Source organism: Pongo abelii, chromosome 7 (assembly GCF_028885655.2).
Source record: "Pongo abelii isolate AG06213 chromosome 7, NHGRI_mPonAbe1-v2.0_pri, whole genome shotgun sequence".
Taxonomy (NCBI): domain Eukaryota; kingdom Metazoa; phylum Chordata; class Mammalia; order Primates; family Hominidae; genus Pongo; species Pongo abelii.
In genome coordinates, this window is record NC_071992.2 from 103,044,194 (window position 1) to 103,058,592 (window position 14,399).

At 35.1% G+C, this 14,399-nt stretch overlaps 1 protein-coding gene across 5 annotated transcripts in view; it reads left to right on the forward strand.

Annotated features, from left to right (window-relative positions):
- The window catches only part of CNBD1 (cyclic nucleotide binding domain containing 1), a 631,440-nt gene that overhangs the window by 383,273 nt on the left and 233,768 nt on the right, over positions 1-14,399 (forward strand). For all 5 annotated transcript variants that reach the window (XR_008509177.2, XM_054518647.2, XM_054518649.2 and 2 more), the window contains one exon: positions 8,931-9,124. Coding sequence is in view for 4 of the 5 variants with exons in the window: in XM_054518647.2 (XP_054374622.2) it covers positions 8,931-9,124 (194 nt within the window). In the remaining variant the exon portion in view is untranslated. The remainder of the gene's footprint in view (positions 1-8,930; positions 9,125-14,399) is intronic.

Sequence of the window (14,399 nt, forward strand, 5' to 3'; positions counted from 1 at the left end):
CACTCATATGTGTGTATGTATGTTTGTATGTGTGTGTGTGTCCTTCAGATGTTAGAACACATTTGAAAACTTCCAGAAATTAATGTACTTTGTAACTTTTGACAAGTTATTTTATCATTCTGAGCCTTGGTTTCTTCATCTGAAATATGCACTAACAATGTATGGTTTTCTGGGTTATTGGAATAATTAGTGTTAGAACACCTAGCACAGTGCATGACAAATATTTCATGCTTGGTACGTGATATTTACTCTTCATGGCATGTTTGGTATATATGAGTAACAGGAATAGCTGTTTCTAGATTTAAGAAATCTAGATTAAGAGGTTGCTTCTTAAGGAGTCATTTATTTAGGAATAGCCAATCAACCCATTTGTCATTAAGATCTGAAAACATTAACTTCCATTTTATGGAGAATATCTAGTGAAAGGTATACTTACAGTTCTAATCAAGCATTATTATTTTGCTCAATAATTAACAATGTCTTTTTTTATAAGTCTATTTAAAAAGATACTTGTTTTTAAAGTCTCAGGAAACTTACATTCATGGCAGAAGGTGAAATGGGAGCCAGCACTTCATATGGCTGAGAGCTGAAGGAAGAGAGAGTAGGGGAGGTGCCACATAAGTCATTCTCTTATGAACAAGTAACTAATACTACCAAATCTCTTTCTAGACTTGTTTTTCTATTACAATGTTTATATCATAAACATGTATTCATAGGCAGACATATATTTACTTTTATTTTAAACTTTTTAAATGAACATATATTACTTTGTAATATATTTTTTAACTGAAAATGTCACATGCTAAATAATACATTATATTTTATCCTAATTGAAACACTATCTCTAAGCAATATATTTCAAGAATGAGACAGAGAGGGGAGGGGAGGGGAAGAAAGAATTCTATGTCAAATTACAAAGACTAGTATAGTCATGTGGAACTGCCACTGGGTGTCTTCAAATACTGGCTCTACCACTACTAGCTCATCAAGCTTGGGAAGGATGTTTAATTTTTCCCTGCTTTCAGTTTCATCAGTTGTAAAGTGGAAGCAATCATAGTGCCTGACTCATAGGGTTATAATATGTTTAGAATAGTGTCTCTCATATAATAAAACGTTCAAAACAAAGAAAGAATCAAACAATATTTGCTGTCATCTTGTGAACACTAATTTTTTTTCTCTAGTTTTTTCCTCCACTATATTTGCATAAGCTTCCATTTAATTGACATATCATAGCATCAGGACATTTCACCCCTAAACACTTCAGATTGTATCTAGGATTCAATATTTGTTTCTGACACTTTATTTTTTAAGGCAAAATTTATATATAGTGATGTGCATATGTATACCTTAAATGTATCACTTGATGAGTTTAGACAAATCCTGTATCCCAGATCCCTAGCAAGATATAGAACTTTTCCATCACCCTAAAAGTTCTCTTTATATTTCTTCCCAGTCAGTTTCTTGTCTGTCCCATAGGGGCAATGGCTCTCTATTTCTTTTTTTAAATTCTCACTATGAATTAGATTCACATGAATCATTTAAAACTTTATAATGAAGTCAGACAGCATGTACCCTTTTGTGAAAACTTTATTCCAATCAACATAATGCTTCTGAGATTCATCCATGTTGTATGAATCAATAGTTCATTCCTTTTCATAGCTGAGTAGTATTCCATTGCATGGACATACAAGAGCTTCTTTACACATTTTCTTCCAGATGGACACCTGAGATTTTTATAGAGTTCAGCTATTATCATAAAGCTGCTAGTAACATCATTGTACAAGTCCTTTTTGGACATCTACTTTCATTCCTCCTGAGCAAATACCTAAGAACTGAATTACTGGGGCATAGGTTAGATGTATATTTCATTTTATAAAAAACTGCCAGATATTTTTACAGAGTAATTGTATAATTTATACTTCCAGTAACAATGTGTGAGAATTCTAGATGTTTCACATCTATGCCAATATTTGATTCTTTCAGTTTTTAAACTTTTGGTTATTGCAGTCTCCCTCATCTGTTTCCAAATAAATACACTTATTCAAAAATTCTGACTTGTATAAGTATGGGTGATTCTTATTTTTTATTGTGCCTTTTCAGTAAGTTTAATTTTGTAAAAGCATTTTTAGCAATAAATTCAGCATTTTACAAAATTAAAAAATAAATTTAGCTAAAAAACATTATGTAAATACTTGTCAATGTTGTGCAAATGATTACAGTACTTGTAGCTTGCGATACAATTTCAGGGACTTCTTTACATTAAAATGCAAATATACTGTATCCCAAACCAACTTGAGTAAAGATAATGGTTTCAGAGAAATGTGTTGGATGATGAAAGAAATAATCTGAACTATGATGAAGAAACTAAAAAAGAAGATTCATGTGAGATATTTGAATATTTATGCTTTTTAAATTAAACACAGTTTTTCCGAAGTTATAGTATGTAATATGAGGTTTTTAACATTATTGTTAACTAATTTAATTATTATTATTAGATACAGGCTTTTTCATCTACATCTTTAAAATTTCACTAAATTGGCCAAAACTTTTAAGATAATCTTTGCATTTGTAAAATTTGGTTATGTATATTAGTTTTAAAATTCATTTAAACCCTTTAATAGTGACTACAACAAAATAAAATTATTACATTCAGTGAATAATTGACAAAATAATACATTTAAAATACATGTAGATAACTTAGCACGACCATCTTTGATCTGGACGTTGATCCTAGGAATATATGATTTTCCCATAATTACACAATGAATGTAACACTGGGACTAAAAATCAGTCCTTCTCCTGCCTCCTAGACTAGCATTTGATCCATTTATTATACAGGCATTCCTCAGAGAAATTTCATGTTTAGTTCCAGAGCACTGCAACAAAATGAATATCATGATAATGAGAGTCACACACATTTTTTGGTTTCCCAGTGCATATAAAAGTTATGTTTGCATTATCATGTAGTCTATTAAGCAGTGATTGCATTATGTTTAAAAATATATATACCTTAATTTAAAATACTTAATTGCTCAAAAATACTAATGACTATGTGAACCTTCAGTGAATCCTCATCTTTTTCTAGTGGAGGGTCTTGCCTCAATGTTGATGGCTGCTGGCTATTCAGGCTGGAGGTTGCTGAAGATATGGGCGGCTGCAGCAAATTCTCTCTCTCTCTCTCTCCTTTTAGAGATAGAGTCTTGTTGTTTTTGCCAAGGCCGAACTTGAACTCCTGGGCTAAAGTGATTCTCCCACCTCAGTCTCCCAAGTAGCTGGGACTTCAGGCACACAACACGATGCCCAGTTTGGCTGTGGCAATTTCTTAAGAAGATGGCAATGAAGTTTTCTGCATCAATTGACTCTTCCTTTTACAAAAGACTTATCTGTAGCATGTAACGCTGTTTGATAGCATTTTACCCACAAAACATTTCAAAATTTGAGTCAGTTCTCTCAAACCCTGCCAGCTGCTTTATCAACTAAGTTTATGTTACATTTGAAATCTTTTTTAAAATTCAATGTTCACAACCTACTCATCAGAAGTAGGAACATTGATGCAAAAATCCTCAATAAAATACTGGCAAACAGAATCCAGCAGCACATCAAAAAGCTTATGCACCATGATCAAGTGGGCTTCATCCCTGGGATGCAAAGCTGGTTCAATATACAGAAATCAATAAATGTAATCCAGCATATAAACAGAACCAAAGAAAAAAACTACATGATTATCTCAATAGATGCAGAAAAGGCCTTTGACAAAATTCAACAACCCTTCATGCTAAAAACTCTCAATAAATTAGGTATTGATGGGATGTATCTCAAAATAATAAGAGCTATTTATGACAAACCCACAGCCAATATCATCCTGAATGGGCAAAAACTGGAAGTATTCCCTTTGAAAACTGGCACAAGACAGGGATGCCCTCTCTCACCACTTCTATTCAACATAGTGTTGGAAGTTCTGGCCAGGACAATTAGGCAGGAGAAGGAAATAAAGGGTATTCAATTAGGAAAAGAGGAAGTCAAATTGTCCCTGTTTGCAGATGACATGATAGTATATCTAGAAAACCCCATCGTCTCAGCCCAAAATCTCCTTAAGCTGATAAGCAACTTCAGCAAAGTCTCAGGATACAAAATCAATGTACAAAAATCACAAGCATTCTTATACATCAATAACAGACAAACAGAGAGCCAAATCATGAGTGAACTCCCATTCACAATTGCTTCAAAGAGAATAAAATACCTAGGAATCCAACTTACAAGGGATGTGAAAGACCTCTTCAAGGAGAACTACAAACCATTGCTCAAGGAAATAAAAGAGGATACAAACAAATGGAAGAACATTCCATGCTCATGGGTAGGAAGAATCAATATCATGAAAATGGCCATCCTTCCCAAGGTAATTTACAGATTCAATGCCATCCCCATCAAGTTACCAATGACTTTCTTCACAGAATTGGAAAAAACTACTTTAAAGTTCATATGGAACCTAAAAAGAGCCCGCATCACCAAATCAATCCTAAGCCAAAAGAACAAAGCTGGAGGCATCACACTACCTGACTTCAAACTATACTACAAGGCTACAGTAACCAAAACAGCATGGTACTGGTACCAAAACAGAGATATAGATCAATGGAACAGAACAGAGCTGTCAGAAATAATGCCACATATCTACAACTATCTGATCTTTGACAAACCTGACAAAAACAAGAAATGGGGAATGGATTCCCTATTTAATAAATGGTGCTGGGAAAACTGGCTACCCATATGTAGAAAGCTGAAAGTGGATCCCTTCCTTACACCTTATACAAAAATCAATTCAAGATGGATTAAAGACTTAAATGTTAGACCTAAAACCATAAAAACCCTAGAAGAAAACCTAGGCATTACCATTCAGGACATAGGCATGGGCAAGGACTTCATGTCTAAAACACCAAAAGCAATGGCAACAAAAGCCAAAATTGACAAATGGGATCTAATTAAACTAAAGAGCTTCTGCACAGCAAAGGAAACTACCATCAGAGTGAACAGGCAACCTACAAAATGGGAGAAAATTTTCGCAACCTACTCATCTGACAAAGGGCTAATATCCAGAATCTACAATGAACTCCAACAAATTTACAAGAAAAAAACAAACAACCCCATCAAAAAGTGGGCAAAGGACATGAACAGACACTTCTCAAAAGAAGACATTTATGCAGCCAAAAAACACATGAAAAAATGCTCACTATCACTGGCCATCAGAGAAATGCAAATCAAAACCACAATGAGATACCATCTCACACCAGTTAGAATGGCAATCATTAAAAAGTCAGGAAACAACAGGTGCTGGAGAGGATGTGGAGAAATAGGAACACTTTTACACTGTTGGTGGGACTGTAAACTAGTTCAACCCTTGTGGAAGTCAGTGTGGCGATTCCTCAGGGATCTAGAACTAGAAATTCCATTTGACCCAGCCATCCCATTACTGGGTATATACCCAAAGGACTATAAATCATGCTGCTATAAAGACACATGCACACGTATGTTTATTGTGGCATTATTCACAATAGCAAAGACTTGGAACCAACCCAAATGTCCAACAATGATAGACTGGATTAAGAAAATGTGGCACATATACACCATGGAATACTATGCAGCCATAAAAAATGATGAGTTCATGTCCTTTGTAGGGACATGGATGAAATTGGAAATCATCATTCTCAGTAAACTATCGCAAGAACAAAAAACCAAACACCGCATATTCTCACTCATAGGTGGGAATTGAACAATGAGAACACATGGACACAGGAAGGGGAACATCACACTTCAGGGACTGTTGTGGGGTGGGGGGAGGGGGGAGGGATAGCATTGGGAGATATACCTAATGCTAGATGATGAGTTGGTGGGTGTAGCGCACCAGCATGGCACATGTATACATATGTAACTTACCTGCATGTTGCGCACATGTACCATAGAGCCTAAAGCATAATAATAATAATAATAATAATAATAATAGTAATAATAAAAAATAAATAAATAAAAAAAAAGAAATCGCTTTCTTTGTTCATCCATAAGAAGCAACTCCTTATTTGGTTTAAGTTTTACCATAAGATTGCAGCAATTCAGTCACATCTGTAGGTAAGCTCCACTTTCAATTCTAGTTATCTTTCTGTTTCCACCACATCTGCAGTTTCATCCTCCACCAAAGCCTTGAACCCCTCAAAGTCATCCTTGAGGGTTGGAATCAAATTTTCCAAACTCCTGTTAGTGTTGATATTTTGACCTCCTTTCATGAATCACAAATGTTCTTAATGGCATCTAGAATAATGAATCTTTTCCAGAAGGTTCAGTTTACTTTGCCCAGATCCATCAGAATAATTATGTCTATGGTAGCTATAGACTTATGAAATGTATTTCTTAAATAATAAAACTTAAAAGTTGAAATTACCTCTTGATTGATAGGTTGCAGAATGAATGTTGTGTTAGCAGGCAGGAAAACAATATTCATCTACTTACACAATTCCATCAGAGTTCTTGGGTGACCAGATGCATTGTCAATGAGCAGTAGTATTTTGAAAGAAGTCTGTTTTTCTGAGTAGTTGATCTCAACAGTGGGCTTCAAATATTCATTATAGAATGCTGTAAAAAGATATGTTGTCATCTAGGCTTGGTTGTTCCATTTATAGAACACAGGCAGAGTAGATTTAACATAATTGTTAAGGGCCCTAGAATTTTTGGGATGGTAAAGGAGTAGTGGCTTCAACTTAATGTCACCAGCTGCATGTCACAGTCAGCTGACCTGCATGTCACCATCACCAGCTGCATGTCATCATCAACCTCTCCTTTGAACCTTTGAAGCCAGGAATTGACTTCTTCTCTCTTTTAGCTATAAAAGTACTAGATGGCATCTTCTTACAGTAGAATGCTGTTTCATCTACATTGAAAATCTGTTTAGTGTAACCACCTTTATCAATGACCTCAGCTAGTCTTCTGGATAACTTGATGCAACTTTTACATCAGCACTTGCTGTTTCACCTTGCACTTCTATGTTATAGATATGTCTTCTATCTTTAAACCTCATGAACCAAACTCTGCTAGCTCTCAGCTTTTCATCTGGAGCTTTCTCTCCCTCTCTTAACTTTCATGAAATTGAACGGAAATAGGGCCTTGCTCTGGATTAGGTTTCGTTTAAGAGAATGTTGCGGCTGGTTTCATCTATCCAGACCACTAAAACTTTCTCAGTATAGCAATGAGGCTGCTTTGCTTACTTAGTGTGTTCACTGGCATAGCACTTTTAAATTTCTACAAGAACTGTTCCTTTGCATTCACAGCTTGGCTTACTGTTTGGTGTAAAAGGCATAGTATTCAGCATATTTCATCTTTCAATGAGCCTTCCTTACTGAGGTTAATCATTTCTAGCTGTTGATTCAAAGTAAGAGACACATGACTCTTCCTTTGACTTGAACACTTAGAGGATATTTTAGAGCTATTAATTCCCTAATTTTAACATTGTTGTGTTTCAGGGAGTAGAAAGGCCTGAGGACAGGGAGAGAGTTGGGGAAACAGCCATTGAATAGGGGAGTCCAAACACATACAACATTTACCAATTAAGTTCATTATCTTATATGTGCATAGTTTGTGGTGCCCAAAACAGTTACATCAATGGTAACATCAATGATCAGTGATCACAGATCACAACAGATATAATAATAATGAAAAAGTTTGAAATATTGTGAGAATTACCAAAATGTGACACAGAAACACAAAGTGAGCACATGCTATTGGAAAAATGGTGCTGATAGACTTGCTAGATGCAAAGTTGCACAAATCTTTGATGTGTAAAAAATGTCATATCTGTGAAGCACTGAAAAGCAAAGGACAGTAAAACAAGATATGCTTGTATTGTGTTGCCTAGAAAGAGGTCTAGTTTAAGCTCAGACATCCAAGCAAGAACAACCATTGCTTTAAAGAAGCATGAAAATCACTCTCCCATGGTCACTGTGTATGAATTGTGACTAAGAAAGTCACACTAATAAGCACTCGGAAAAAAAGCAGACATGGCAAGCATTTGATGACTTTTAGGACATTTAAAAAAATGATTGGCCCTGAAAATGCGATTTGTAAAGTTTCTATTTCTTTCAAGTTCATAAGCAAAGTGTAAGAAAATATCTCCTGACAGCACTTGAGTAATTTGCTTCAATCTTATGAAGTAATGTAAATAAGAAATGGAGAAAGACACCATCCCATTCTTACCCCCTTATTCTTCAAAGACTTCAGAAGAACTGGAATTAATTTAAGTTGCCTTAAAAATATTCACAAATCAGTATGTCTTTCAGACCTACAGGCACACAGTTTAATTTTAGGAATTGGGGTTGGATGACAGTTTTTGGAGATTTATGTTATGGAGTAGGACAGATATGGGAAAAACTCTTCTTTCTAGTAATAATCAGCCACCCTCTCCAAACTGTCTCCATTATTAAGTTCTATAAGTGATTGTCATCATGTCCAGAGCAAAGATAAATGAAAATTAAGGGTAGATATATATTGTTATTTATATAAAATAGGAAAAATGGCATTTTGTATATGGGAGGGTCATAAACATTAAAAAATATTCAAGGGCTTTTCTGGTCCCATTTTTCTCACAATGTCTCACATCTATTAATAATTATATGTAACCATGTTTTCTTCCACTAGAACCCATCAGTTCTGTGAGAGGATAGCTATTATATGTAATCGTCTGAAAAGAATACTCCAAATGTATAAACATGCCTTTGTTATTCTTGTTACTTGAGTAAACTATTTGAAAATGCCTATTACATTAAATTCACTGTTACAGAATACACTGAAAGAAATATGTTGAAAGTACCGTTAAATGTAATATATGTATTAGTCATATCTATATCAAGAAGCCTGAGCATACAGTATATATTTTTTGGCTTTGTTTTTTTCAGTGGTTGCAAATGATGGATTTTATGTAATACTGAAAGGCCTAGCTCGACCTCAAACAAACGTGTATAAAAATCTGATTGAAGGAAGTGATTCACCAGTCTCGTTCATACCTCAGAGTTTCCACAGCTTCATTTGGAGTGAAGAATTCAAAAACTCTACACTTGCTGAGATGTACCTACCTTCATATGACTCAATGGTAAGAGATGAGTATTTGCTTTTTCCACAAGCAACAAGGTAACGGGCTTTTGTAAAACTTTATCTCTTCCAGACATTAAGATCCAATATCTTTAGAGTCCTGAAATATTTAAGATAATATAGCCTTTAAAATATAAATGATATTATTAATACTGACATTTGATTAAACATTTTTGATAAAGGATGCCTTCAATAGCACCCTGACCACTGGCAGGGTTTGTGTGGTGTATTTGATAACAGACAAGTTTGATGTGGCTGGATCCCTGAAAGAAGGGTAATAGTAGTTTCAGATAAGTGAGAGGGAATAGGTGATTTGAGGAGGGAGAGACAGGAAGACTAATTGATTATGAAAGACCTTTAAATCAAGTCAAGAATGTGTGTTTATTATGTTTGTCTCAAGAGCAATGCTAAGATAGTCAAGTAGTTAATTTCATTACAATCAGAAATTCTTAATTGAGGAAAATCTTTTGCATCTATATAATATTTCAAGACTATTAGCTGGTCAAAAATTAAAAGTTCCATATCTTTCTGAATCTCTGGATACTCCACATCGGATAGAGGTCTGAATTGACTAGAATTGTGGCTGATAGTCAGTTCTCAATTTAGGGTGATCAAGATGTCCAGACTAGAAAAGAGTCAAATAACCAATTAAAACCAAATTATTTAGCATTATGTGGTACAATCAGAAAAATCCAGAACTAATATAATATCACGTTCAAGAGAAATAAGTATTGATCATACCCAGAAAGAATGACAAGGATAAAAATGAATAAGCCTATAAAAGTATATTATTCATCTCACATGAATGAATGATGTTTCTGATTGTCTTCTTGTTAGAGATGGAAAACAATGCATTTGCCATGTCAGTGACCACATATAATGGACCTAATGCTATTTTAGTCTGCTGTAGCAAATATGCCACATTTAGCACAACAGCTATAATTAGGGCTGTTTCTTGATTGAATTTCTAGTAGTTGAATCCGGGCTTCAAAGACCCATTTTTTTTTTTTAATGTTCAAACTCATGTATTAAATGGGAATATGATGGGAATCACCAGATCTGTGTTCTGCTTTAGGTCTTTAGGGGCAGTACTAATTTCTGGCATTCCACCTGAGATGTGATATTGTTTTCAATTTCCTATCTTGGCTAGAGTGGGGAAAACGGTAGAGAGAAGTTTCAGAGGCTTCCACTTAATCTTTACTGCGATAGCTCTTACTGCACAGGCCAAGAAACCAATGCGGAAACTCTACCCACTACCAAGTATCCATTTAAATTTTGCTTTTAGGGACCATGGATATTGCCCGTGGGGTAGGCTTATGGACCCAGTGAAGCCACTGGGAAACAGACCTGAACCAAAACTCTACTTTTTAGGAATTCTGCCTATTTATTCTCTGTAACAGGTGACCATGATGACATTTTATGTATCAAGGCTTTAATGTCACTATCTCAAATTTTAGAGCTCCACTTCTTCTTCATCAGGGCCCTAGCCTTAGCATAAAATAATAATAAAAAATATACTTGCCGAGGTTGAGACTGCTATAGCAGAGCTCCAGAGAACATAAATATGAATATATTTCTATCTATGTGCATATCTATCTATCTCTCTATCATCTATGTATCTACCTACCTACCTACCAATTATCTATCTACTTACCTGTGTATTTATATACCAAGTCAGATTCTCAGATTTTTCTGCCCTCTAACTGTTGAAAATGAGATTTTCTTTATATGCTGCCAAAGAACCCTTGGATTAGATCATTCATCTTAAATGGGTGATTAATTTTCCTCTTCCTTTTATTGTATTCCTTTAGTGCACTGAGAGCTCCCAGCAGCAATCATCCTATGCCATGGTCCTTATAAATACTCATTCTACAATATCTCAAACATCTGAGATATTGTACCTTCCAGTACATTCCCTTCTACTAGTACCTAATGCTTGCTTAACATCATTAAAATTTTATCAGTGGTACTGATACAGTATGTCAGAGACTACCAGTACTCCAGTGATGGATTTGTATTGCTAGCTGGCTGTCAGGCAGTTAAGCTCTAAATCCAGTATTTTTTCTACTTTAATAAAATATTTTGAAAAAATGAAAAGATAGAAATCAAGGCAGACAATTTTAACTTGCAGCAACTCTGTGGTTTTTGTTGTTGTTTAAGTTTGCAGAAGGACAAGTATATGATTATTGATAAATTTATTTCACATTGCTAAAAATTTAAAGTATCCTTGCTAACCCTGTCCCCTGTAGAAATTATGAGTTTAGCTGGTGTTATGAAACGTGCTGCTCTTTCCCTATTTTAAAAATTTGCCTTTTTGTGTATTTACTTAGTGGGCCTTTTTCAAATAAAAATATTACTATTTCCAAAGATTTGTGTCTAGGAGAGTTTTGTAGTTTTGCACACATAAAGGGCTATATTTTTCTTTCTCCTTTTTTCTGGCTTTTTAAAAAAACATTATTTGCTTTTTTATTGCATTGTAACAGAGAACCGAACAACTAAGAAGAAGAAAAAGTTATAACATTTTCACTCTTCAATTTCACCCTCCAACAGTTTGGTAAACTAATGGGCATCATTTGAGTATAACAAACATAAGGTGAAAACCATCTAATCCAAGGATCAAATTTATTTCTCATGAGATAATGTATAGTTCTGAATAAAAATTGTTAAAGCTCCAAGCATCTGCTGTTCTAACTCTTTACTACACACTGGATGAAAAATAAGTGCAGTATAAATGTACAGTGAAACAATTTTTTTTTTTGCTTTTCTCAACATAGATTTACACGTTGAAGCTGAAAGCTTTTTCATTAGAGTTGATTATATAAGGAAAGAGATAAAAAATTACACATTATTTACAAGATCACCAACTTGATGCTTCTAAGTAGCTTTAAAATCTTTCATTGATTTTATTTTTCCAGTTAGTCTTACAACTTTTAAAATTATAATAATAAATTCAAATTTCTCAGAGTCATCTCAGCATAAATATAGTATGGTGTGTGCCAAAACACACACACACACACACACACACACACAAACATGTACTTCTATATTTCATATTTGTATACTTCTATATTTAACATATATTACTATCTGCAATAAAACATATTTACTAAAATCTATTTTTGCTATGATTAAATTTAGCAAAATTATAAAAGCAAATTATTAAGTTGAAGATTCTCAATAATTATTGAAAGAACTTTCTAGTTTGTTAATAGTAGTTTTCTTTGAAATACATTTGGAATTATGTGGAAAAAAATGATAAAAATATATTAATATATTCAACGAGCAGGGCCCAGTGAGGGTAAAATTATAAAATAGTAATTTTTTTTTACACCAAATTTTTCAAACAAGTGGTGTAGTATTACTTTTCCATGATACCTGGATCCTAGCATCTCAATCAGATCCTAGGTATTAATGAATAACCTCACTCTTTTTGGTCTTACAAATTCCAGTCCTGTTTTTATATCAAATTTTCAAACTTTCCTGCTTGATACTCAGCTTGCGCCTTATTGTGCCATGGAATCCAGCAATGAGAAGAATAGTTTAAATTGGTCTATTCCCCTTTCTTACTTTGCATACTCTTTTACTCACTAGCTTGGTTTTCTGGCTCTTTCCAGTCAGGAAATGAAGGAGGCTGGGAATTAAAGGCAAAATGGTAACGGGACCTTCTGTGATTGGCTCGTTTCCTCGGGGTGTTGCCCCTTCTGCAGTTCCCTGGAGCTGGCGTTGCCTCCTACAGGGCTTTTTAATACCGTACCCTTGATCCCTGGCTTCAGGCAGTGACCACTTGAATCTCTTTTTAGGGTCAATTCATCTCTCCAGGAGGTTCTCCAGGGTTGTTCCCTTTTCATACAGTTTAGCTGGATACTTTTTGTGGGTCCCCCCAGTTGATGGACTATGGAAAGTTTCAAGTTTACTCCACTAAATTGCTGTGTCCTCACTCTGAGCCAAGAGGTCACTGGGAGTGGAGGAAAAAGAAAACTTCATGACTCTAAAAATTGTCATGAAGCAGGTATCTTTCAATCTTTGCTGCCAACTTCCTGATCTCATTTCTCAAGAGGATCTTGAATTTACAGTTGAAGGAGTTTGTACTCATTTGAGACACTACTTGAAATTATGGACTTTGAATCTTATACTTACAATAGCATTCAGCACAAAAATCTGTACATGGAAGTTTTTTGTTTTTTTTTTTTTTTTTTTTTTTTTGAGACGGAGTCTCGCTGTGTCGCCCAGGCTGCAGGCTGGAGTGCAGTGGCGCGATCTCGGCTCACTGCAAGCTCTGCCTCCCAGGTTCACGCCATTCTGCTGCCTCAGCCTCCCGAGTAGCTGGAACTACAGGGGCCTGCCACCATGCCTGGCTAATTTTTTTGTATTTTTAGTAGAGACGGGGTTTCACCGTGTTAGCCAGGATCGTCTTGATCTCCTGACCTCGTGATCCACCCGCCTTGGCCTCCCAAAGTGCTGGGATTACAGGCGTGAGCCACTGCATCCCGCCCATGGAAGATTTTTGAATGGATAACAATGAAAGTGTCTAGCAGGGTGTCACATTCTAACGCAGGAAAAATAATTATAGGTTCACTACTTTGGTCTAGGAGTGGGATTACAAGGGCAGGGAATACACAGTGATTAAATTCTTAGTTTGTGCCTATGTAAAAAAATAGTTTAAGTAATAGGATATCAATACCTATTAAAAAAAAACAAAATGATACTTATTTGTGATCATTTTGGAAGCTATAATAATACCATTTATTTTCTTGGTAAGATAAGAAAAGGCAATGGTTCTGCCTCTCTTTGTAAGTGTATAAGTTGGGGAACCAGAGATAATAAGCATATGTAGAGAATGTAAATAAAAAACAAAATTCTAATCCCCCAGCCAACTGAATAGGCCCCTCCTCTTAGCCAAGAACATTACAAAGTTAACCTGAAAAACTAGTTGAGGACATAATTGCCAGTGGGGGGGTCAGACATTCCTCATTATACCCTCTTGCTTTTGGTATTCAGGCACAACTGACCAGCATTAATATTAAAACAGAGACCTTAAGACTGACAAAACACTCTTTGTAGCCATAAAATGCCAACATGACAGATGGCAGGCCCTGGAAGATATTGAAGTATTTTACCCCAAAATATATTTCTTTGACATATTTTGAAATGGCCCTGAAAAGCTGTCTCTTGGGAAAATCAATATTCTATAGAAAATCACCTTCCCTTTCCAGGTCTTTTTCCTGATACAAGAGAAAATTAGCTAGGAATCTGGCACCTTTTTAAGTCTGATATGA